Below are 27,940 nucleotides of genomic sequence, written 5' to 3'. Positions count from 1 at the left end.
TGCTCCATTTTAGCGTCAAACAAAATGTATCACTAACCAAGTTAATTTAAACTAAACAAATATTATTTACGGCATATCGAAAACCTGTAAAAGTCGTTATCGAGTTGAAAAAGTTAAAATTTACTCTAATCCCTTTTTTTTTTTTTTTAAACTGGAATAATCACAGATTGCATAAGAATCACAATATTTTTCTCTGATGGTCACAAAGTATGTGTTTCAGTAGAACATTATAATTGAAAACTGATCCTCAACAATAAGTCCTAAAAAATTTTATTTTCAAATTTTTTTTTAATCTGAAAGTTAAGTTTGTAATCGATCAGATTTATGTGAATAAAGAAAAAAAAAAAAAAGATATAAATTGTGAAATTTAGAGGTGGTGTGTTAATTTCCTAAACGTCCGCCAGAATTCTGTAAACACTTCTTGCATGTATTTCTCGTGGCTACACGAATTAGATATTTTTATCAACAATTTATTGAAATTAAAAAATGCAGCGGTATAGAGTATTACATCTGTAATGTTTTTGTTGCCAAAGGATTTCGTATACATACTTGGGCCTTATATCCTCCATGTCTGACCTCATTGCTTCTCTTCACCGTTGCAGTTTCATCTAGTGGTTGCTATACAAATAAGCTTCCTTTCATGTAGAAAAGACACAAGGAGACGTTTTCTGATATTTCTTAAAGATTTTATTTTTGAGAGAATTCACTAACGTTATCTGAGGAAAGGGGAGCTGATATGTTGTAAAACAACGAAACCAATTATCATGAATATTTGAAGATAATAACTTCAAGTATAAAACCTTTCTCCAAAATGACCCAATTCAGTATTAAGTAATGTGAAAAGAGTTGATATGCCATAAAACAAAACAACCAAACTGAACCATTGTCTTTAAATTACTGTTTTATTAATTACTAGCAGTTCATCCCACGCTTTGCTCAGATCCTATGTACTGTTCATAACTTTATGTGCATATATATATATATATATATATATTAAAAAGTTTGACTCATGTTCAGGTAACCTACATCTATAATTTCAAGTGTTTAGACCCAGAATTGGTGGAGGAGTTTGGTAGAGACCACAAAGGTCAAATATTTTGAACTTTGACCTCTTGGCAGCCAAATTTTCACCCAGAAACTGATTAAAAAGCTTGTGTATGTCTGAATATCCTTTATGTAAAATTTCAAATGTTGAGACCCAAAATTGGCTGAATAGTTTGCTAGAAATCACAAAGGTCAAATCTTTTGAACTTTGACTCCTTGGCAGCCAAATTTTTGGCCAAAAAACAATTAAAAACGTTTGCCATATGTCTGAATACACTATGTAAAATTTCAAATGTTTAGACTAAATATATCTATATATCTATATATAGATAATTGTACTGTAACATTCTCTTGAAATATGAAAATGGATTTAAAAAAAAACACGAATTTCATGAAAGTAAAAATTAAGAAAAATTTGAACACAAAATTGGTCCTTTTCAGACTTCTCGATTTTTCAGCCATTAAAAAATGCTAATCTTGCGACAAAAACAATCGGTGATAAAAGTTAATATTGTTGAAGAAATAGTAAATATACCAAAATTAATCTTCATAGTGCTATTCCAAACTAATCTACTATCATAAAGAGTAGAAAGTGGACCCTTGGTTTACTTTTGGCAGCCTCGTAACTTTCACTTCTATTATTTTATCCTTTATTCCTCACATTCCATAAGCAACGTTTCTGACATAGGGTAGGAATTGCTGTTTTCTGAGCCTGAATCGATCCATACAAGACTTATCATTGGCTGGTTTTGTTATAGCTTCTTATATCAAGTGGCTTCATACCTTGTCTGGAGCAATTTTAATTGCAAAAAAAGTTATATATTAGATGTTGTTGTGGAAAATTTTAGGCAAGTTGAACAATAACAATCGGTGATGAGTCGATATTTTTGAGGAAATAGTAAATATACCAAAATTAATCTTCAAAGCAGATTAGTTTGGAATCGCACTATTATAGATTAGTTTGGAATCGCACTATTATAGATTAGTTTGGAATCGCACTATTATAGATTAGTTTGGAATCGCACTATTATAGATTAGTTTGGAATCGCACTATTATAGAGTAGAAAATGGACCCTGGGTTTTGCTTTCGGCAGCCTCGTAACTCTCACTTCCTTTATTTTGCCTTTTAATCCTCACATTTCATGAGTGAAGTTTTTGACAAAGGAAGAAAGATTTTTATTTTCTGGGTTGGAATCTATCCACCTGACACATATCATTGGCTAGCTTGTTTTTTTTTGTTTTTGTTTTTTACCTTGAGGGGGTGGTCATTTTTTTTTATTTTTTAAGCTTCAAGTGGCTTAATGACTTGTTTGGGTCGATTTTTATTATATTTTTTATATCAAATTATTTTATATTTCTCTCGGGTAACATTGGACACAGATCGTACTAGTTATCACTATAGTTATTTTGTTTTTCACTTTCTCCCTGATCCGCTATCTTTTAATGAATAATTATGCTATTCCCTTTTACTTTAACTCTACTCACTTTATTTTTTGTATGAAACTAGCAAGGAGATCTGACGTTGTCCAGGATTGACTGAGGATGTACAGTACTTTCACCGTTCCATATTTTGTTGTCATCGAAATCTGTGAAATCACCCATTTTTCAATCAAATTGATTAATTGCCTGCTCTAGTTGAGGACCCACCGCAGTGTATTGAGAGGATGCTTCACATGCCTCCCTGCAGTGACTTAGTCTACATTACATTGTAGTTTACATTGCACTGTAGAGAACCTAGAATTGATTTTATAAAATTATTTTCATATAATGGCTTTCCTTAAAGTTTAAAATGCAAAATTCAAGTATCATGGTTCAATTATGCTCTAAACAGAAACATTCATTTCAAATGCGCTGCTGTCATATCAAAGAACCTACTGTTGATTTTATGTTTGGCCTTTTTGGTTGTGGGAATAAAACTTCTTAAATGTATTTGTGATGTTAGGCTGTATAAGGCGTTAACTTTAATCAAAATCGTCTGTTCTTTCTTTCATTGGATTTTTTCAATTATCAGTACTTATCAAAGACATTCCAATACAAAACCTATCTAAGAACACTGTAAATTAAAAAAAAAAAATCGGCCTGGCTATTTAGGAGTCCATAAGGAATAAACTCGCACATGCACACAAAGTTCCTTTTATCTAATAGAGATATTATTATATTTGGGTTGGTAAATCTGTTTTATTGGAAGGCTCTTGAAATGTAAAACCTATCTCTAATATAATTGGCACCATCCTTTCTTTTCTGCAGTCTCTCTCACAGATGTGATGTTGCTAGTCTCAGTCTTTTCTATAAATACTATTATGTCAGATGTTCTTCAAAATTATCTGATCTATTCCCTGCTTCTTTTGTTCCAGCTTCTTTGACTTATTGGTCTAGTGGTCTCCATCAAATCGTTGTTTTAATACCTCATTCTAATACAGCTTTCTATTCCAATAATTTCTTTCCACAAACTGCAAAGTTGTGGAGCTCTTTTTCTGCTGACTGTTTTCCTTCTACGTATATATATTTTTTTTTTTTTTTTTTTTTTCAAGACTAAGATCACTAGGCATCTCCTAGAGTTTTGATAATCACTTATCATTCTTGTTAGCTTCTTATATCAAGTGGCTTCATGCCTTGTCCGGAGCGATTTACATTAAAAAAAATTAAAAAAAAGTAGTTGTTGCCATGAAATAAAAATGGAGAAACTTTATTTCATAACCAACTGAAATACCGAAAAATGTTTGTAAATTTATTTGATTTATTTAAGCAGCTTCAGGCATCGCTTATTTTGATCCATGATTTTTGATTGAATGTTTTTAAAATTTGATCAACTTATTTGAATGTAAATATGACGTTGTTTGTGACATTTTTTTCTTTTTTGATTTTATCTCTAGCATTGTGAGAAATACATTGAACAACTTAATGCCAAGGTAAGTACAAAAAAAAAAAAAAAAAAAACGATTTTGTTCCCTCCCTCCTATTCACTCAACATTTTCGCTGCTGCTTCTATTTTATCAACGTTGTGAATATTACGATAAGTGGAAATTTGTACAAATCGCTGGGAAACCCAGTTGGGTTCGAACTAAAGGTTCTTAATAAATTATAATGTAAAACTAAAATTACTCACACCTGAGAGTATCCTATACATCTACAAAACCACAATTCACCCATGCATGGAATATTGTTGCCACATCTGGGTTGAAGCATCAACCACTCTCACTCTTAGATAGGACCAAAAAGAGTCTCAAATCTAATAAGTCTTGCTCAACTTCTGTCCCATTGCTGAAATGTTACATCCCTGCACCTGTTTTACGAGTACTTTAATGGAATGTGTTCTGATGAATTCATAGCACTTGTGTCCCAACGACATACATACTTCAGACTGACCTGACAAGAAACAAAATCCCACTCCTTCACTGTTGAGGTCCCTTTGGACTTTGGAATTCCCTCTCCGTTTCCTGGTTCCCTGACTGTACTGATATGCAGAAGTTTAAATATAATGTGAACAGACATCTTGCTGCTCAACTCCCTATAGTCCATTATTAGACATGATTCTAAAGAGTAAGGCTTTTATGTTCCAGTTGACAATATGTCTTGTTTGGGGTGAAAAAGACTAAAGCAAAATAAATAAAAATAATAAAGGGAACCGCTCAGCCGACTTTTTTTTTTTTTTTAATAAATATCATTGTCCCTTTAAGATATTGAAATATTGCTGGAATCTAGGATTAAGAGAACACACTTATTTTTTCCAATTTTTTTTTTTAATTTCTTTTTTTAATTTCTTTTTTAAATTTAAAAATTTCTTAATTTTAAAATTCTTTTTTATAATTTGTGATTTTTTTTTTTAAATTTACTTTTTTTAATTCTTTTTTCTTTTTGTAAAAGTCTTTTTTTTTTAAATTCGTTTTCTTTAAAATTCTTTTTCTTTTTAAAAATTCTTTAGAATTCTTTTTAGAATTTTTTAAAAAATTCTGTTTTTTTTTAATTCGTTTTTTAATTTTTTTCTTTTTCAAAATTATTCCTTTTTCAAAATTATTCCTTTTTTTAAATTTTTTTCTTTAAATTTTTTTTATAAATTTTCTTTTTTAATTCTTTTAAATTTTTAAAATTCTTTTTTAATTTTTATTAACATTCTATTTTTTCTTTAAAATTCTTTTTTAAAATTCTTTTTTAATTCTATTCTTGAAAATTCTATTTTTTAATTTTTTTTTTTTTTTTTTTAAATATCTGTTGGTTAAAGTTTTGTTTTTCAATTTCTTTATCCTTTGCACTTTTTTTTTTTATTATTGAATTGCTCAATATGTAAGCTTGCATTTTCCACTTTTTCAAACTCCTAACATCCTGAAATACTAATTCTTTTGTTTTTAGTCTCTTGATGTTCAAGAACAGTTAGCAATTGCAGTCTCGGCAAATCGTAAGAAAGAGATGTTGGTACAAGTTCTTGACAAAGTAAGTGTTGGCTTTATTTTTATCATTCTTAACATAACTCTTCTGGCAAAATCACTTTTACCAAATATGGACCAGAAATAATGTCATGTAAAATGTACCCTTCCCCATGCAAATAAGTACTTTAAAGAAATACAAAGAAAATGAATTGAAAAATTTAATCATATTATATTCTTTAATAGTGACTGCAGAAGAAATGTTTTTTTTCTTATCAGTTAAATTTTTCATTGGTGATTTACACTTGGAGTATGGCAGATGCTGTTCAGTGAGAAACCGATAAATTGAAGTTTTGGAAAAAAAGAAAAAAGTGGGATATTTTGCACCCCAATGTAATATTGTCCTGGACTTTTGTATTTGGCTTTCTTTCAATTTGTACCCCGGTGTAATATTATCCTAAATTTTGTATTTGTCGTTCTTTCAATTTGTACCCCGGTGTAATATAATCCTAAATTTTGTATTTGTCGTTCTTTCAATTTGTACCCCGGTGTAATATTATCCTAAATTTTGTATTTGGCTTTCTTTCAATTTGTACCCCGGTGTAATATAATCCTAAATTTTGTATTTGGCTTTCTTTCAATTTGTACCCCGGTGTAATATAATCCTAAATTTTGTATTTGGCTTTCTTTCAATTTGTACCCCGGTGTAATATAATCCTAAATTTTGTATTTGGCTTTCTTTCAATTTGTACCCCGGTGTAATATAATCCTAAATTTTGTATTTGGCTTTCTTTCAATTTGTACCCCGGTGTAATATAATCCTAAATTTTGTATTTGTCGTTCTTTCAATTTGTACCCCGGTGTAATATTATCCTAAATTTTGTATTTGGCTTTCTTTCAATTTGTACCCCGGTATAATATAATCCTAAATTTTGTATTTGGCTTTCTTTCAATTTGTACCCCGGTGTAAAATAATCCTAAATTTTGTATTTGGCTTTCTTTCAATTTGTACCCCGGTGTAATATAATCCTAAATGTTGTATTTGGCTTTCTTTCAATTTGTACCCCGGTGTAATATAATCCTAAATTTTGTATTTGGCTTTCTTTCAATTTGTACCCCGGTGTAATATAATCCTAAATTTTGTATTTGTCGTTCTTTCAATTTGTACCCCGGTGTAATATAATCCTAAATTTTGTATTTGGCTTTCTTTCAATTTGTACCCCGGTGTAATATTATCCTAAATTTTGTATTTGTCGTTCTTTCAATTTGTACGCCGGTGTAATATAATCCTAAATTTTGTATTTGGCTTTCTTTCAATTTGTACCCCGGTGTAATATAATCCTAAATTTTGTATTTGGCTTTCTTTCAATTTGTACCCCGGTGTAATATAATCCTAAATTTTGTATTTGGCTTTCTTTCAATTTGTACCCCGGTGTAATATAATCCTAAATTTTGTATTTGGCTTTCTTTCAATTTGTACCCCGGTGTAATATTATCCTAAATTTTGTATTTGGCTTTCTTTCAATTTGTACCCCGGTGTAATATAATCCTAAATTTTGTATTTGGCTTTCTTTCAATTTGTACCCCGGTGTAATATTATCCTAAATTTTGTATTTGGCTTTCTTTCAATTTGTACCCCGGTGTAATATAATCCTAAATTTTGTATTTGGGTTTCTTTCAATTTGTACCCTGGTGTAATATAATCCTAAATTTTGTATTTGGCTTTCTTTCAATTTGTACCCCGGTGTAATATTATCCTAAATTTTGTATTTGTCGTTCTTTCAATTTGTACGCCGGTGTAATATAATCCTAAATTTTGTATTTGGCTTTCTTTCAATTTGTACCCCGGTGTAATATAATCCTAAATTTTGTATTTGGCTTTCTTTCAATTTGTACCCCGGTATAATATAATCCTAAATTTTGTATTTGGCTTTCTTTCAATTTGTACCCCGGTGTAATATAATCCTAAATTTTGTATTTGGCTTTCTTTCAATTTGTACCCCGGTGTAATATTATCCTAAATTTTGTATTTGTCGTTCTTTCAATTTGTACGCCGGTGTAATATAATCCTAAATTTTGTATTTGGCTTTCTTTCAATTTGTACCCCGGTGTAATATAATCCTAAATTTTGTATTTGGCTTTCTTTCAATTTGTACCCCGGTGTAATATAATCCTAAATTTTGTATTTGGCTTTCTTTCAATTTGTACCCCGGTGTAATATTATCCTAAATTTTGTATTTGGCTTTCTTTCAATTTGTACCCCGGTGTAATATAATCCTAAATTTTGTATTTGGCTTTCTTTCAATTTGTACCCCGGTGTAATATAATCCTAAATTTTGTATTTGGCTTTCTTTCAATTTGTACCCCGGTGTAATATAATCCTAAATTTTGTATTTGGCTTTCTTTCAATTTGTACCCCGGTGTAATATAATCCTAAATTTTGTATTTGGCTTTCTTTCAATTTGTACCCCGGTGTAATATTATCCTAAATTTTGTATTTGTCGTTCTTTCAATTTGTACGCCGGTGTAATATAATCCTAAATTTTGTATTTGGCTTTCTTTCAATTTGTACCCCGGTGTAATATAATCCTAAATTTTGTATTTGGCTTTCTTTCAATTTGTACCCCGGTGTAATATAATCCTAAATTTTGTATTTGTCGTTCTTTCAATTTGTACCCCGGTGTAATATAATCCTAAATTTTGTATTTGGCTTTCTTTCAATTTGTACCCCGGTGTAATATTATCCTAAATTTTGTATTTGTCGTTCTTTCAATTTGTACGCCGGTGTAATATAATCCTAAATTTTGTATTTGGCTTTCTTTCAATTTGTACCCCGGTGTAATATAATCCTGAATTTTGTATTTGGCTTTCTTTCAATTTGTACCCCGGTGTAATATAATCCTAAATTTTGTATTTGGCTTTCTTTCAATTTGTACCCCGGTGTAATATAATCCTAAATTTTGTATTTGGCTTTCTTTCAATTTGTACCCCGGTGTAATATAATCCTAAATTTTGTATTTGGCTTTCTTTCAATTTGTACCCCGGTGTAATATTATCCTAAATTTTGTATTTGGCTTTCTTTCAATTTGTACCCCGGTGTAATATAATCCTAAATTTTGTATTTGGCTTTCTTTCAATTTGTACCCCGGTGTAATATAATCCTAAATTTTGTATTTGGCTTTCTTTCAATTTGTACCCCGGTGTAATATAATCCTAAATTTTGTATTTGGCTTTCTTTCAATTTGTACCCCGGTGTAATATAATCCTAAATTTTGTATTTGGCTTTCTTTCAATTTGTACCCCGGTGTAATATTATCCTAAATTTTGTATTTGTCGTTCTTTCAATTTGTACGCCAGTGTAATATAATCCTAAATTTTGTATTTGGCTTTCTTTCAATTTGTACGCCGGTGTAATATAATCCTAAATTTTGTATTTGGCTTTCTTTCAATTTGTACCCCGGTGTAATATAATCCTAAATTTTGTATTTGTCGTTCTTTCAATTTGTACCCCGGTGTAATATAATCCTAAATTTTGTATTTGGCTTTCTTTCAATTTGTACCCCGGTGTAATATTATCCTAAATTTTGTATTTGTCGTTCTTTCAATTTGTACGCCGGTGTAATATAATCCTAAATTTTGTATTTGGCTTTCTTTCAATTTGTACCCCGGTGTAATATAATCCTGAATTTTGTATTTGGCTTTCTTTCAATTTGTACCCCGGTGTAATATAATCCTAAATTTTGTATTTGGCTTTCTTTCAATTTGTACCCCGGTGTAATATTATCCTAAATTTTGTATTTGTCGTTCTTTCAATTTGTACGCCGGTGTAATATAATCCTAAATTTTGTATTTGGCTTTCTTTCAATTTGTACCCCGGTGTAATATAATCCTGAATTTTGTATTTGGCTTTCTTTCAATTTGTACCCCGGTGTAATATAATCCTAAATTTTGTATTTGGCTTTCTTTCAATTTGTACCCCGGTGTAATATTATCCTAAATTTTGTATTTGGCTTTCTTTCAATTTGTACCCCGGTGTAATATAATCCTAAATTTTGTATTTGGCTTTCTTTCAATTTGTACCCCGGTGTAATATAATCCTAAATTTTGTATTTGGCTTTCTTTCAATTTATACCCCAGTGTAATATAATCCTGAATTTTGTATTTGGCTTTCTTTCAATTTGTACCCCAGTGTAATATAATCCTAAATTTTGTATTTGGCTTTCTTTCAATTTGTACCCTGGTGTAATATTATCCTAAATTTTGTATTTGGCTTTCTTTCAACTTGTACCCCGGTGTAATATTATCCTAAATTTTGTATTTGGCTTTCTTTCAATTTGTACCCCGGTGTAATATTATCCTAAATTTTGTATTTGGCTTTCTTTCAACTTGTACCCCAGTGTAATATAATCCTAAATTTTGTATTTGGCTTTCTTTCAATTTGTACCCCGGTGTAATATTATCCTAAATTTTGTATTTGGCTTTCTTTCAATTTGTACCCCGGTGTAATATAATCCTAAATTTTGTATTTGGCTTTCTTTCAATTTGTACCCCGGTGTAATATAATCCTAAATTTTGTATTTGGCTTTCTTTCAATTTGTACCCCGGTGTAATATAATCCTAAATTTTGTATTTGGCTTTCTTTCAATTTGTACCCCGGTGTAATATAATCCTGAATTTTGTATTTGGCTTTCTTTCAATTTGTACCCCGGTGTAATATAATCCTAAATTTTGTATTTGGCTTTCTTTCAATTTGTACCCCGGTGTAATATAATCCTAAATGTTGTATTTGGCTTTCTTTCAATTTGTACCCCGGTATAATATAATCCTAAATTTTGTATTTGGCTTTCTTTCAATTTGTACCCCGGTGTAATATAATCCTAAATTTTGTATTTGGCTTTCTTTCAATTTGTACCCCGGTGTAATATAATCCTAAATTTTGTATTTGGCTTTCTTTCAATTTGTACCCCGGTGTAATATAATCCTAAGTTTTGTATTTGGCTTTCTTTCAATTTGTACCCCGGTGTAATATAATCCTAAATTTTGTATTTGGCTTTCTTTCAATCTGTACCCCGGTGTAATATTATCCTAAATTTTGTATTTGGCTTTCTTTCAATTTGTACCCCGGTGTAATATTATCCTAAATTTTGTATTTGGCTTTCTTTCAATTTGTACCCCGGTGTAATATAATCCTAAATTTTGTATTTGGCTTTCTTTCAATTTGTACCCCGGTGTAATATTATCCTAAATTTTGTATTTGGCTTTCTTTCAATTTGTACCCCGGTGTAATATAATCCTAAATTTTGTATTTGGCTTTCTTTCAATTTGTACCCCGGTGTAATATAATCCTAAATTTTGTATTTGGCTTTCTTTCAATTTGTACCCTGGTGTAATATAATCCTAAATTTTGTATTTGGCTTTCTTTCAATTTGTACCCCGGTGTAATATAATCCTAAATTTTGTATTTGGCTTTCTTTCAATTTGTACCCCGGTGTAATATAATCCTGAATTTTGTATTTGGCTTTCTTTCAATTTGTACCCCGGTGTAATATAATCCTAAATTTTGTATTTGGCTTTCTTTCAATTTGTACCCCGGTGTAATATAATCCTAAATTTTGTATTTGGCTTTCTTTCAATTTGTACCCTGGTGTAATATAATCCTAAATTTTGTATTTGGCTTTCTTTCAATTTGTACCCCGGTGTAATATAATCCTAAATTTTGTATTTGGCTTTCTTTCAATTTGTACCCCGGTGTAATATAATCCTAAATTTTGTATTTGGCTTTCTTTCAATTTGTACCCCGGTGTAATATAATCCTAAATTTTGTATTTGTCGTTCTTTCAATTTGTACCCCGGTGTAATATAATCCTAAATTTTGTATTTGGCTTTCTTTCAATTTGTACCCCGGTGTAATATTATCCTAAATTTTGTATTTGTCGTTCTTTCAATTTGTACGCCGGTGTAATATAATCCTAAATTTTGTATTTGGCTTTCTTTCAATTTGTACCCCGGTGTAATATAATCCTGAATTTTGTATTTGGCTTTCTTTCAATTTGTACCCCGGTGTAATATAATCCTAAATTTTGTATTTGGCTTTCTTTCAATTTGTACCCCGGTGTAATATTATCCTAAATTTTGTATTTGGCTTTCTTTCAATTTGTACCCCGGTGTAATATAATCCTAAATTTTGTATTTGGCTTTCTTTCAATTTGTACCCCGGTGTAATATAATCCTAAATTTTGTATTTGGCTTTCTTTCAATTTGTACCCCAGTGTAATATAATCCTGAATTTTGTATTTGGCTTTCTTTCAATTTGTACCCCAGTGTAATATAATCCTAAATTTTGTATTTGGCTTTCTTTCAATTTGTACCCCGGTGTAATATTATCCTAAATTTTGTATTTGGCTTTCTTTCAACTTGTACCCCGGTGTAATATTATCCTAAATTTTGTATTTGGCTTTCTTTCAATTTGTACCCCGGTGTAATATTATCCTAAATTTTGTATTTGGCTTTCTTTCAATTTGTACCCCGGTGTAATATAATCCTAAATTTTGTATTTGGCTTTCTTTCAATTTGTACCCCGGTGTAATATTATCCTAAATTTTGTATTTGTCGTTCTTTCAATTTGTACCCTGGTGTAATATAATCCTAAATTTTGTATTTGGCTTTCTTTCAATTTGTACCCCGGTGTAATATAATCCTGAATTTTGTATTTGGCTTTCTTTCAATTTGTACCCCGGTGTAATATAATCCTAAATTTTGTATTTGGCTTTCTTTCAATTTGTACCCCGGTGTAATATAATCCTAAATTTTGTATTTGGCTTTCTTTCAATTTGTACCCCGGTGTAATATAATCCTAAATTTTGTATTTGGCTTTCTTTCAATTTGTACCCCGGTGTAATATAATCCTAAGTTTTGTATTTGGCTTTCTTTCAATTTGTACCCCGGTGTAATATTATCCTAAATTTTGTATTTGGCTTTCTTTCAATCTGTACCCCGGTGTAATATTATCCTAAATTTTGTATTTGGCTTTCTTTCAATTTGTACCCCGGTGTAATATTATCCTAAATTTTGTATTTGGCTTTCTTTCAATTTGTACCCCGGTGTAATATAATCCTAAATTTTGTATTTGGCTTTCTTTCAATTTGTACCCCGGTGTAATATTATCCTTAATTTGGTATTTGGCTTTCTTTCAATTTGTACCCCGGTGTAATATAATCCTAAATTTTGTATTTGGCTTTCTTTCAATTTGTACCCCGGTGTAATATAATCCTAAATTTTGTATTTGGCTTTCTTTCAATTTGTACCCCGGTGTAATATAATCCTGAATTTTGTATTTGGCTTTCTTTCAATTTGTACCCCGGTGTAATATAATCCTAAATTTTGTATTTGGCTTTCTTTCAATTTGTACCCCGGTGTAATATAATCCTAAATTTTGTATTTGGCTTTCTTTCAATTTGTACCCTGGTGTAATATAATCCTAAATTTTGTATTTGGCTTTCTTTCAATTTGTACCCCGGTATAATATAATCCTAAATTTTGTATTTGGCTTTCTATCAATTTGTACCCTGGTGTAATATTATCCTAAATTTTGTATTTGGCTTTCTTTCAATTTGTACCCCGGTGTAATATAATCCTAAATTTTGTATTTGGCTTTCTTTCAATTTGTACCCCGGTGTAATATAATCCTAAATTTTGTATTTGGCTTTCTTTCAATTTGTACCCCGGTGTAATATTATCCTAAATTTTGTATTTGGCTTTCTTTCAATTTGTACCCCGGTGTAATATAATCCTAAATTTTGTATTTGGCTTTCTTTCAATTTGTACCCCGGTGTAATATAATCCTAAATTTTGTATTTGGCTTTCTTTCAATTTGTACCCCGGTGTAATATAATCCTAAATTTTGTATTTGGCTTTCTTTCAATTTGTACCCCGGTGTAATATAATCCTAAATTTTGTATTTGGCTTTCTTTCAATTTGTACCCCGGTGTAATATAATCCTAAATTTTGTATTTGTCGTTCTTTCAATTTGTACCCCGGTGTAATATAATCCTAAATTTTGTATTTGGCTTTCTTTCAATTTGTACCCCGGTGTAATATTATCCTAAATTTTGTATTTGTCGTTCTTTCAATTTGTACGCCGGTGTAATATAATCCTAAATTTTGTATTTGGCTTTCTTTCAATTTGTACCCCGGTGTAATATAATCCTGAATTTTGTATTTGGCTTTCTTTCAATTTGTACCCCGGTGTAATATAATCCTAAATTTTGTATTTGGCTTTCTTTCAATTTGTACCCCGGTGTAATATAATCCTAAATTTTGTATTTGGCTTTCTTTCAATTTGTACCCCGGTGTAATATAATCCTAAATTTTGTATTTGGCTTTCTTTCAATTTGTACCCCGGTGTAATATTATCCTAAATTTTGTATTTGGCTTTCTTTCAATTTGTACCCCGGTGTAATATAATCCTAAATTTTGTATTTGGCTTTCTTTCAATTTGTACCCCGGTGTAATATAATCCTAAATTTTGTATTTGGCTTTCTTTCAATTTGTACCCCGGTGTAATATAATCCTAAATTTTGTATTTGGCTTTCTTTCAATTTGTACCCCGGTGTAATATAATCCTAAATTTTGTATTTGGCTTTCTTTCAATTTGTACCCCGGTGTAATATTATCCTAAATTTTGTATTTGTCGTTCTTTCAATTTGTACGCCGGTGTAATATAATCCTAAATTTTGTATTTGGCTTTCTTTCAATTTGTACGCCGGTGTAATATAATCCTAAATTTTGTATTTGGCTTTCTTTCAATTTGTACCCCGGTGTAATATAATCCTAAATTTTGTATTTGTCGTTCTTTCAATTTGTACCCCGGTGTAATATAATCCTAAATTTTGTATTTGGCTTTCTTTCAATTTGTACCCCGGTGTAATATTATCCTAAATTTTGTATTTGTCTTTCTTTCAATTTGTACGCCGGTGTAATATAATCCTAAATTTTGTATTTGGCTTTCTTTAAATTTGTACCCCGGTGTAATATAATCCTGAATTTTGTATTTGGCTTTCTTTCAATTTGTACCCCGGTGTAATATAATCCTAAATTTTGTATTTGGCTTTCTTTCAATTTGTACCCCGGTGTAATATTATCCTAAATTTTGTATTTGTCGTTCTTTCAATTTGTACGCCGGTGTAATATAATCCTAAATTTTGTATTTGGCTTTCTTTCAATTTGTACCCCGGTGTAATATAATCCTGAATTTTGTATTTGGCTTTCTTTCAATTTGTACCCCGGTGTAATATAATCCTAAATTTTGTATTTGGCTTTCTTTCAATTTGTACCCCGGTGTAATATTATCCTAAATTTTGTATTTGGCTTTCTTTCAATTTGTACCCCGGTGTAATATAATCCTAAATTTTGTATTTGGCTTTCTTTCAATTTGTACCCCGGTGTAATATAATCCTAAATTTTGTATTTGGCTTTCTTTCAATTTGTACCCCAGTGTAATATAATCCTGAATTTTGTATTTGGCTTTCTTTCAATTTGTACCCCAGTGTAATATAATCCTAAATTTTGTATTTGGCTTTCTTTCAATTTGTACCCCGGTGTAATATTATCCTAAATTTTGTATTTGGCTTTCTTTCAACTTGTACCCCGGTGTAATATTATCCTAAATTTTGTATTTGGCTTTCTTTCAATTTGTACCCCGGTGTAATATTATCCTAAATTTTGTATTTGGCTTTCTTTCAATTTGTACCCCGGTGTAATATAATCCTAAATTTTGTATTTGGCTTTCTTTCAATTTGTACCCCGGTGTAATATAATCCTAAATTTTGTATTTGGCTTTCTTTCAATTTGTACCCCGGTGTAATATAATCCTAAATTTTGTATTTGGCTTTCTTTCAATTTGTACCCCGGTGTAATATAATCCTGAATTTTGTATTTGGCTTTCTTTCAATTTGTACCCCGGTGTAATATAATCCTAAATTTTGTATTTGGCTTTCTTTCAATTTGTACCCCGGTGTAATATAATCCTAAATGTTGTATTTGGCTTTCTTTCAATTTGTACCCCGGTATAATATAATCCTAAATTTTGTATTTGGCTTTCTTTCAATTTGTACCCCGGTGTAATATAATCCTAAATTTTGTATTTGGCTTTCTTTCAATTTGTACCCCGGTGTAATATAATCCTAAATTTTGTATTTGGCTTTCTTTCAATTTGTACCCCGGTGTAATATAATCCTAAGTTTTGTATTTGGCTTTCTTTCAATTTGTACCCCGGTGTAATATTATCCTAAATTTTGTATTTGGCTTTCTTTCAATCTGTACCCCGGTGTAATATTATCCTAAATTTTGTATTTGGCTTTCTTTCAATTTGTACCCCGGTGTAATATTATCCTAAATTTTGTATTTAGCTTTCTTTCAATTTGTACCCCGGTGTAATATAATCCTAAATTTTGTATTTGGCTTTCTTTCAATTTGTACCCCGGTGTAATATTATCCTAAATTTTGTATTTGGCTTTCTTTCAATTTGTACCCCGGTGTAATATAATCCTAAATTTTGTATTTGGCTTTCTTTCAATTTGTACCCCGGTGTAATATAATCCTAAATTTTGTATTTGGCTTTCTTTCAATTTGTACCCTGGTGTAATATAATCCTAAATTTTGTATTTGGCTTTCTTTCAATTTGTACCCCGGTGTAATATAATCCTAAATTTTGTATTTGGCTTTCTTTCAATTTGTACCCCGGTGTAATATAATCCTGAATTTTGTATTTGGCTTTCTTTCAATTTGTACCCCGGTGTAATATAATCCTAAATTTTGTATTTGGCTTTCTTTCAATTTGTACCCTGGTGTAATATAATCCTAAATTTTGTATTTGGCTTTCTTTCAATTTGTACCCGGGTGTAATATAATCCTAAATTTTGTATTTGGCTTTCTTTCAATTTGTACCCCGGTGTAATATAATCCTAAATTTTGTATTTGGCTTTCTTTCAATTTGTACCCCGGTGTAATATAATCCTAAATTTTGTATTTGGCTTTCTTTCAATTTGTACCCCGGTGTAATATAATCCTAAATTTTGTATTTGTCGTTCTTTCAATTTGTACCCCGGTGTAATATAATCCTAAATTTTGTATTTGGCTTTCTTTCAATTTGTACCCCGGTGTAATATAATCCTAAATTTTGTATTTGTCGTTCTTTCAATTTGTACCCCGGTGTAATATAATCCTAAATTTTGTATTTGGCTTTCTTTCAATTTGTACCCCGGTGTAATATAATCCTAAATTTTGTATTTGGCTTTCTTTCAATTTGTACCCCGGTGTAATATAATCCTAAATTTTGTATTTGGCTTTCTTTCAATTTGTACCCCGGTGTAATATAATCCTAAATTTTGTATTTGGCTTTCTTTCAATTTGTACCCCGGTGTAATATAATCCTGAATTTTGTATTTGGCTTTCTTTCAATTTGTACCCCGGTGTAATATAATCCTAAATTTTGTATTTGGCTTTCTTTCAATTTGTACCCCGGTGTAATATTATCCTAAATTTTGTATTTGGCTTTCTTTCAATTTGTACCCCGGTGTAATATAATCCTAAATTTTGTATTTGGCTTTCTTTCAATTTGTACCCCGGTGTAATATAATCCTAAATTTTGTATTTGGCTTTCTTTCAATTTGTACCCCAGTGTAATATAATCCTGAATTTTGTATTTGGCTTTCTTTCAATTTGTACCCCAGTGTAATATAATCCTAAATTTTGTATTTGGCTTTCTTTCAATTTGTACCCCGGTGTAATATTATCCTAAATTTTGTATTTGGCTTTCTTTCAACTTGTACCCCGGTGTAATATAATCCTAAATTTTGTATTTGGCTTTCTTTCAATTTGTACCCCGGTGTAATATTATCCTAAATTTTGTATTTGGCTTTCTTTCAATTTGTACCCCGGTGTAATATAATCCTAAATTTTGTATTTGGCTTTCTTTCAATTTGTACCCCGGTGTAATATAATCCTAAATTTTGTATTTGGCTTTCTTTCAATTTGTACCCCGGTGTAATATAATCCTAAATTTTGTATTTGGCTTTCTTTCAATTTGTACCCCGGTGTAATATAATCCTGAATTTTGTATTTGGCTTTCTTTCAATTTGTACCCCGGTGTAATATAATCCTAAATTTTGTATTTGGCTTTCTTTCAATTTGTACCCCGGTGTAATATAATCCTAAATTTTGTATTTGGCTTTCTTTCAATTTGTACCCCGGTGTAATATAATCCTAAATTTTGTATTTGGCTTTCTTTCAATTTGTACCCCGGTGTAATATAATCCTAAATTTTGTATTTGGCTTTCTTTCAATTTGTACCCCGGTGTAATATAATCCTAAATTTTGTATTTGGCTTTCTTTCAATTTGTACCCCGGTGTAATATAATCCTAAATTTTGTATTTGGCTTTCTTTCAATTTGTACCCCGGTGTAATATAATCCTGAATTTTGTATTTGGCTTTCTTTCAATTTGTACCCCGGTGTAATATAATCCTAAATTTTGTATTTGGCTTTCTTTCAATTTGTACCCCGGTGTAATATTATCCTAAATTTTGTATTTGGCTTTCTTTCAATTTGTACCCCGGTGTAATATAATCCTAAATTTTGTATTTGGCTTTCTTTCAATTTGTACCCCGGTGTAATATAATCCTAAATTTTGTATTTGGCTTTCTTTCAATTTGTACCCCAGTGTAATATAATCCTGAATTTTGTATTTGGCTTTCTTTCAATTTGTACCCCAGTGTAATATAATCCTAAATTTTGTATTTGGCTTTCTTTCAATTTGTACCCCGGTGTAATATTATCCTAAATTTTGTATTTGGCTTTCTTTCAATTTGTACCCCGGTGTAATATAATCCTAAATTTTGTATTTGGCTTTCTTTCAATTTGTACCCCGGTGTAATATTATCCTAAATTTTGTATTTGGCTTTCTTTCAATTTGTACCCCGGTGTAATATAATCCTAAATTTTGTATTTGGCTTTCTTTCAATTTGTACCCCGGTGTAATATAATCCTAAATTTTGTATTTGGCTTTCTTTCAATTTGTACCCCGGTGTAATATAATCCTAAATTTTGTATTTGGCTTTCTTTCAATTTGTACCCCGGTGTAATATAATCCTGAATTTTGTATTTGGCTTTCTTTCAATTTGTACCCCGGTGTAATATAATCCTAAATTTTGTATTTGGCTTTCTTTCAATTTGTACCCCGGTGTAATATAATCCTAAATTTTGTATTTGGCTTTCTTTCAATTTGTACCCCGGTGTAATATAATCCTAAATTTTGTATTTGGCTTTCTTTCAATTTGTACCCCGGTGTAATATAATCCTAAATTTTGTATTTGTCGTTCTTTCAATTTGTACCCCGGTGTAATATAATCCTAAATTTTGTATTTGGCTTTCTTTCAATTTGTACCCCGGTGTAATATAATCCTAAATTTTGTATTTGGCTTTCTTTCAATTTGTACCCCGGTGTAATATAATCCTAAATTTTGTATTTGGCTTTCTTTCAATTTGTACCCCGGTGTAATATAATCCTAAATTTTGTATTTGGCTTTCTTTCAATTTGTACCCCGGTGTAATATAATCCTGAATTTTGTATTTGGCTTTCTTTCAATTTGTACCCCGGTGTAATATAATCCTAAATTTTGTATTTGGCTTTCTTTCAATTTGTACCCCGGTGTAATATTATCCTAAATTTTGTATTTGGCTTTCTTTCAATTTGTACCCCGGTGTAATATAATCCTAAATTTTGTATTTGGCTTTCTTTCAATTTGTACCCCGGTGTAATATAATCCTAAATTTTGTATTTGGCTTTCTTTCAATTTGTACCCCAGTGTAATATAATCCTGAATTTTGTATTTGGCTTTCTTTCAATTTGTACCCCAGTGTAATATAATCCTAAATTTTGTATTTGGCTTTCTTTCAATTTGTACCCCGGTGTAATATTATCCTAAATTTTGTATTTGGCTTTCTTTCAACTTGTACCCCGGTGTAATATAATCCTAAATTTTGTATTTGGCTTTCTTTCAATTTGTACCCCGGTGTAATATTATCCTAAATTTTGTATTTGGCTTTCTTTCAATTTGTACCCCGGTGTAATATAATCCTAAATTTTGTATTTGGCTTTCTTTCAATTTGTACCCCGGTGTAATATAATCCTAAATTTTGTATTTGGCTTTCTTTCAATTTGTACCCCGGTGTAATATAATCCTAAATTTTGTATTTGGCTTTCTTTCAATTTGTACCCCGGTGTAATATAATCCTGAATTTTGTATTTGGCTTTCTTTCAATTTGTACCCCGGTGTAATATAATCCTAAATTTTGTATTTGGCTTTCTTTCAATTTGTACCCCGGTGTAATATAATCCTAAATTTTGTATTTGGCTTTCTTTCAATTTGTACCCCGGTGTAATATAATCCTAAATTTTGTATTTGGCTTTCTTTCAATTTGTACCCCGGTGTAATATAATCCTAAATTTTGTATTTGGCTTTCTTTCAATTTGTACCCCGGTGTAATATAATCCTAAATTTTGTATTTGTCTTTCTTTCAATTTGTACCCCGGTGTAATATAATCCTAAATTTTGTATTTGGCTTTCTTTCAATTTGTACCCCGGTGTAATATAATCCTGAATTTTGTATTTGGCTTTCTTTCAATTTGTACCCCGGTGTAATATAATCCTAAATTTTGTATTTGGCTTTCTTTCAATTTGTACCCCGGTGTAATATTATCCTAAATTTTGTATTTGGCTTTCTTTCAATTTGTACCCCGGTGTAATATAATCCTAAATTTTGTATTTGGCTTTCTTTCAATTTGTACCCCAGTGTAATATAATCCTGAATTTTGTATTTGGCTTTCTTTCAATTTGTACCCCAGTGTAATATAATCCTAAATTTTGTATTTGGCTTTCTTTCAATTTGTACCCCGGTGTAATATTATCCTAAATTTTGTATTTGGCTTTCTTTCAACTTGTACCCCGGTGTAATATAATCCTAAATTTTGTATTTGGCTTTCTTTCAATTTGTACCCCGGTGTAATATTATCCTAAATTTTGTATTTGGCTTTCTTTCAATTTGTACCCCGGTGTAATATAATCCTAAATTTTGTATTTGGCTTTCTTTCAATTTGTACCCCGGTGTAATATAATCCTAAATTTTGTATTTGGCTTTCTTTCAATTTGTACCCCGGTGTAATATAATCCTAAATTTTGTATTTGGCTTTCTTTCAATTTGTACCCCGGTGTAATATAATCCTGAATTTTGTATTTGGCTTTCTTTCAATTTGTACCCCGGTGTAATATAATCCTAAATTTTGTATTTGGCTTTCTTTCAATTTGTACCCCGGTGTAATATAATCCTAAATTTTGTATTTGGCTTTCTTTCAATTTGTACCCCGGTGTAATATAATCCTAAATTTTGTATTTGGCTTTCTTTCAATTTGTACCCCGGTGTAATATAATCCTAAGTTTTGTATTTGGCTTTCTTTCAATTTGTACCCCGGTGTAATATAATCCTAAATTTTGTATTTGGCTTTCTTTCAATTTGTACCCCGGTGTAATATAATCCTAAATTTTGTATTTGGCTTTCTTTCAATTTGTACCCCGGTGTAATATAATCCTAAATTTTGTATTTGGCTTTCTTTCAATTTGTACCCTGGTGTAATATAATCCTAAATTTTGTATTTGGCTTTCTTTCAATTTGTACCCCGGTATAATATAATCCTAAATTTTGTATTTGGCTTTCTTTCAATTTGTACCCCGGTATAATATAATCCTAAATTTTGTATTTGGCTTTCTTTCAATTTGTACCCTGGTGTAATATAATCCTAAATTTTGTATTTGGCTTTCTTTCAATTTGTACCCCGGTGTAATATTATCCTAAATTTTGTATTTGGCTTTCTTTCGATTTTAATCCTGGTTTAATAGTGTCCTGGATCTTGTATTTGCCGGAACTATATCTGTGTCATTTCTTTGCATCCTTAGGACCAAACTAGTGAGAGCCTAGCATTTCACTCTCATATTATATGGAAAAAGATTTTGTTTCTGAATTTTTTAGATGAGCGATGATTAATGACGTGGTTAATAAATTACTTGTAAAATTCATTTGTACATTACACTCTTTTAGAGGTTGAAAGTTCAATCCTCGGTGCAGGCGATACTCAAAAATACAATTGTGAATTACTTGGAACATCTACATGTTTATACCATTGTGGATAGTTGCAGTGCAGAGCTAATTCCAGCCTGAGCATCTTCAACAGCAGGGAGTTAGGAGTAACTGTCAGGAAGGCACACCACAAATCCACCAAACAATAGCCATGTCATTCATCTGCATCCTTAGAAGGGTCTAGCTAGTGAGAGCCCAACATATAACATGGCACAATGGATATAACTGTTGTTGTAAACTCGACTAAGAGTGATAACTAAGAGTTAACAGCAGATTAAGATGGGAAGAAGCTGATAAAACTTGCTCCCATGCAGTTCGTACACATAAGATTGAACTTAATTCATATATTTTTTATTTATTTATTTTTTTTTAATTACATTTTCACCCCAAACAAGGCACGTTGCCACTTTGATGTAGGGGGCTACTATCATGGACCTAAGTTGCAGGGGTACTATGTAGGGAGTTTAGCAGCAAGATGTTTGTTCACATTACACTTGAACTTCTGCATGTCAGTACAGTTGGGGAAGCAGGAAACCGGAAGAGAATTCCAAAGTCCTGCAGTTCTGGAGAAGCCGTAAGAGTAAAAGGCTTTCTTACATCTAGGGATCTCAACTGTGTAGGGGTGGGACTTCGCTGCTTATCGGGTTTGTTGAGGGTATTTTCGTCAAAGGGGTACAAGGGCTTGTAGTTCATCAGAGCATCCACCATTAAAATACTTGTAAAACAGACAGACGGATGCAACATTTCGTCGGTGGGACAGGAGTGGGACTTCGCTGCTTTTTGGGTTTGTCGGGGGTATTTTCATCAAGGGGGTACAAGGGATTGTAGTTCATCAGAGCATCCACCAATCTCTCAATTATACAGATTGAGAAAATTTAATAAATTCCAAGCGTTTTAAAACTCCATAATAAATTTTAGTCTTAAAATGTTAAAAAATGACATAATTTCTGTCACCATTTAACAGACGAAACGTGAACACCTCGTTGGATTTCCGTGTTTGCATTTTGTTTGTTTTGTGATAGTGGTGGTGAGGTTACTTGCATAGAGGAGAATATTTTTTTCACGTTTTTTTAATTTGGAGGAGTGGGTATCAGATACTGTAAACCAACACCTCTGTAACATTTTTAAAAAGTTAAAGCTTTCGCACACGTTGTTTTCAATTAACATGTGCTTGTGCGTTATCACCAATGAGCGATCAAAAATCAACAACGTAAAATATTTTTGCATGCGTGTGTAGTCGCTGGTCCTCATTCTTCGATGGTTACTTTTCCACACGTGGTTATAATCTTTTTAACTGAAGACAAATCTGCTCTTGAATCGAAATACAATGGAAACTTGCTGGTGTTTCAAAGGTTTTATTCAGAAGATTTGCTTTTTATTGGAGAGATCACGTAGATCATTTTTTACTTAATTTTCTTATTTAACCTTAAAAATGGTCGACATACGGGCAGTCTCTTGAGGCAATATTCACTTAGATTATCTCTATATTTTTAAATGCATCTTGCCTCTTTTACTTCCCAGTTCCGGCAGTATAAAAACTCTGTTCTCTGTCCAAAACATGTGATGTCATCTCTATGTAATATCATTCGACACCTGCATTTCTAGCGTGTTTTGTCTGGGACGGTAACCCTTGCTTCAATCACACCAGCCGCATTGAGTTTATTTCTGTTTACTGCCAGATTATCCTGACACGTATCTAAGTAACCCTTGCGAAAATTCGGATCTCCTGTAGCAGATGTCACCCTGATTCTACTTTCGCCTTTTCTCAGTCACATGCTCCTATTCCGAATTCGAAGCAGCAGGCTGACATCAGTGAACTTTTGTTTTCTAGAAAAACTCTATTAAAAAAAAAATAGCTTTTGAAATGTAGTAATCAAGTAAAAATTGGCATTTTTACTTGGTTAAATAATTCAGAATAAGAAAAATGATTTTTGTATTAATTATTAATTTATTTTTACTGTGCAATAAATTGATTACTACATTTAAAAGGCTATTTTTTTTTTCATAGTGTTTTCAAGTTAAATTCAGTTTTTACAATATTTTTTGTATTTGTTAGGTAATTTGCTAGAATAACTGTAAATTTAGTAATCAAGTAAGAAATGGAATTATTAATTGATTAAATAATTAAAAATAAGAAAAATGATTTTTGTTTTAATTGAATTATTTTTATTGTGCATCAGTTTAAAATATGTTACACATAAAAAAACATTGTTAATGACCGTTTTTGTAGGAAAAAAAAAAGAAAAAAAAAGAAGTCCATTTATGTCGGCCTGCTACTATGAAATCGGAATAGGAGGCATATGAGCAAGAAAAAGCAAAAGTAGAATCAGGGAGACATCTGCTACAGGAGAACCCGGAATTTATAATAGTTAACATAATCTCTACTTACTGATATAGGGTCTCAAGATAAAACACCTCATCTTGAAAATATTGAGTATAAACACATTGCTTCACTTTTTTTTTTTTTTTTTTTTTTTAAGCAACTTGCAAAAATAATGTCTACTTGGAATGCAGAGAAGATGCAAATTATTAACGAATTGCAGAAGGAAAAGTTGTTACGGGAACAAGAACAAAGACAGGTATTTATTTTTTTAGTTCTTTAGATTTTCACTTCAAATTCTGAAGTTTTTTGGTTCTTATTCGGAATTCAACCTAATCTTAAAAAAAGTACAGAAGAATCTTTATGATGCATGTATCTGTCATATTCCAAAAATCATGCAAATTGCTCAGTTTTTTTTTTTTTTCATATAGAGAATGTTTTACAGTTTTTAGTAATTTTAATATGAAATTGTAGCCATCACAAGGCTGATGTTGATCTTGAAAGTTTGAATGAGATTGTCTCCCCTTATTAAACATGGCGGATCCAAAACATATCTCACTTTGTTATAAAATTTTATTTTTTGTTTTGTTAAAAAAAAAACTAGTTGATCAATTTAGGTTTATTTTTAGAATATGACATTTTCGATCTATGACGGGTGTGTACATCATAAAGATTTTTTTTATGTATTTTTGTGTTTTAGTTAAGTTGAATTCTGGACTTACACTATTTTTTTATGAAACAAACTCTTAACATTATAAGAGTCTATGGAACTGACAGGATTACTTAAAGACATTAAGTTTTTATTATGTTATAAGCTATTTATTGAGAGTTAAAGCATCATCTACTTTGGGTATAATCTTGGTCCGTGTGCAAAATTCCTCCTATATTAAAAAAGCAAAAATAAATAAAAAAATCTGTATGTAGCTATGAAGAAATTAAAAATATCGTATTCCAAAAATCATGTAAATTGATCAAGTAGTTTTATTTTTATAAAGAAAATCATTTTGAAGCAATTAATGGAAATTTGTAGCCATTACAACATAAATCTCGCAAGTTTGAATTGTTGAGTTTGTTTCTTGACCTTGTTTTTAAAATGGCAGGCAAGACAGTCTTTTTTTGGTTACTCATAAAATTTGATTTTCTTATTTAATAATAAAACTACTTTTTTTTTTTACATGGAAGTCACCAATTATCAAGGACTGGAAACCACTCAGGGATAAGGGTTATTGCGTGTACGGTAATCAATGGGATAATACCGTAGTAATTGTTAGTAACGGAGATTTGATAAAGTGTCTTACTTAAGGGGGTGGCTTATCAGGAATTTGTTTATGTTGGACTTAAAGACATCTAAGTTGTAATCAGGTGGGAAACAGGCAAACGGAAGAGAGTTCCACAGGCGTGCAGTTCTAGGAAAGAAGCTTTGTTCATGGAATCTACGTTTTCATTTAGGCACAGATAAAGAATGGGGAAAATTATTGAGAGTGGTTTCAGCTAGACGGGTGTTTTTTGTAAAAGATTGGTGAGGTGGGACCAGAGATTGGAGCTCAGATGAGTACTTGCCATGGAAATAACATCTTTATCAATTTACGTGATTTTTGGAATATATTTTTGTTTCATCACAGTTTGTACATTTGTCATGCCTGAATTTGTTTAAAATAAATAGTAAAACTCAATGGAGGACCTTAATGAAAAGGGAACTGCTTTGCAAGAAATTAATGAATGTATGAATAGGACTTATCCCTCTTGCATTATTTTGATTTTTTTTAATGGAACGCAGTTATAATTTCAAATGGTCGTAACTGTAGTTGTACTTGTCTACGGATCGAATAGAATCTATCATTTACAGACTATTTACTTCCAAAGTATATCCCTAATTACTGCATTTGTACCCTTTAAATAAAAACAACCTGATTCACTTGATTATCAGCAAAATTTCACCCCCTTCACTGTAGAGGTCTCTGAATGCTGGAAGAGTTTCTACTCAGCTTCTTTCCTAGGACCCTGTCAATAGAATTCTCTTTCTGATTTCTGTTTCCCTGATTGTACCCCTGTTGATCCCTGATTAAGCTGTGTGAAGATATTGTCTTCTTGTCGGCACCAAACATTGATGTTGGTATTTTTTTTTTCTTTTCCCTTGGGAAAACTCATTCATGTTCTGCAAAGTCATAAACAAAAACAATTTTTTTTTCTTTATAAAACAGCCAAACCAAACAATGAATAAATATTTGAAGATATATAAAGAACTTGAAGCATAAATTTTTTTTGAAAATTACCAAATTCAGTATTAAATAACCTGAGAAGGAACGATATGCCGTAAAGCAAAACAACCAAATCAAACCGATTGTACCAACATACAGAAATTTAAATGTAATGTGAAAGAACATCTTGCTGATGAGCACCCCACCAAAGTTGGCCTCTATAAATGTGGCTGTTATCACAGTAGCCCCTTATCCTCAAGTGGTAATATGCCTTGTCTGAAGTAAACAAAAGTAAAAAGAAAAAAAAGTGACACCCAACAGACAAAGCCTTTTATTCAAATGTGAGGATGAGGATGTATCTATAAATTCTTCTTTTAGCATAAGCATTTTGCCTCCAATCCTAATCGGAAAGGACTGGTGTTATTGTCATTGTCTGCAATTCAATTGGTGCTCCTCCGACAAAGGAGGGGGGGTCTGTAAATTCACCCTTATCCGTTCATCTGTCCGCACTTTTCTCAATAACTTTGCCTTGGAATTTTTTGAAATTTTGTACAAACATTAAACATGATACGAGTAAAAAAGAAGTTATTCTGGTAAAACTCCGGTTGCCCCCCTAGGGGTGCCTTTTGGGTTAAAATGGCTAAAATTGACACTTTTGTGTTTATTAAAAAAAATTGATGCCTTGGATTTTTATAAAACTTTCTGAAAAGTTGTAACAAGCTGATTTCGATATAATTTTGTTTGTCTATACTTCACGATAACTCTTGGGTGTACCCCAGGGGCGCTTTTAGGGTTAACAAAAACACTCCATTTTTGGGACTATTTTACCATATTTGTCCCAAATTTTCTGTGTATGTCTATTTAGCAGTTTTGCATGGTGCTGAACTCAAATTTAAATATGTTAAGACCTTGGGGACTTTTGGGGCTAAATGGGGGGGGGGCAAATGATGGACTTAGTCATTCCTTTTTTTTGCAGGGTGCAGAACTCAAATTTACATATGTTAAGGCTGCACTTTTCTTGGACTGCTAGATTTGGGAATTTTTTCCCTGTTTCCTGCTTCCCTGGAGAAGCTTGAATATAATGTGAATAAACATCTTTCTCAGCTTCAACATAGTCCCCATTAGACATGGTCCCAAATAATAGCCACTTACGTCCAAGTTGCAATATAGTTTGGAGTGCACAAGAGTAAAAAAAAAATAAAATTACTTTTTCATGGAATTATGCTAACTAATCGATAAATGCTGGAAAACTGTGCCAGATTTTTTCTTGTGGAAACTTCGGTTTATCTCCCTGGGGTCTCGAAAGTCAAAAGTTTTACTTTTCACCAACATCTAATTGTAAATGTATTAAGTTTCTAAATTTTTGAGATGAGGATTGATTATTCATATTATTTGGATTCTTCAGACTACTGTTTTCATCTTGACTATTATTTTCACAACATTTCAGTTGATGTGACCTCTGACCTCCTTCAGGTGTATCTTGTCAAATTCAGGAGGAAAATTATATATATCTCTCATTTTATCTATAATATAAATCTCACCTGTCTGTTTAAATGTATGTATGTTTGTATGTTTGCATGTCTGCCTAAAATTTTTTACAGAGGTGACGGATTTTCACAAGATCGGTAGCGTTTTGAAGCTCGACCCTTTGGGCGACAAATATTGAAAAATTGGCTAAAAACATTCTTTCACCCTCAACTGGGCACTTTTCTACAGGGAGGGGGGTCGCTTTTTTTGCCTATATTTTCGAAAGTCATCCCCTCTTTTCGATTGACTAGCCTTAATTTAAACATTTGTCACTTCCAGTTTGGCGATGGGTGCAACAGCAAA

The 27,940-nt window shown here is 31.4% G+C and overlaps 1 protein-coding gene across 1 annotated transcript in view; it reads left to right on the top strand.

Annotated features, from left to right (window-relative positions):
- The window catches only part of LOC145263120 (uncharacterized), a 154,573-nt gene that overhangs the window by 51,557 nt on the left and 75,076 nt on the right, over positions 1 to 27,940 (top strand). Inside the window, exons 5-7 of the mRNA XM_080120062.1 lie at positions 3,918 to 3,953; positions 5,392 to 5,472; positions 24,073 to 24,171. Of these exons, the coding sequence (XP_079976188.1) occupies positions 3,918 to 3,953; positions 5,392 to 5,472; positions 24,073 to 24,171 (216 nt within the window). The remainder of the gene's footprint in view (positions 1 to 3,917; positions 3,954 to 5,391; positions 5,473 to 24,072; positions 24,172 to 27,940) is intronic.

The sequence above is a fragment of the Euprymna scolopes genome, chromosome 38, assembly GCF_053919585.1.
Source record: "Euprymna scolopes isolate OS-2025 chromosome 38, ASM5391958v1, whole genome shotgun sequence".
Taxonomy (NCBI): domain Eukaryota; kingdom Metazoa; phylum Mollusca; class Cephalopoda; order Sepiida; family Sepiolidae; genus Euprymna; species Euprymna scolopes.
This window is presented reverse-complemented; position numbering and strand designations above follow the sequence as displayed.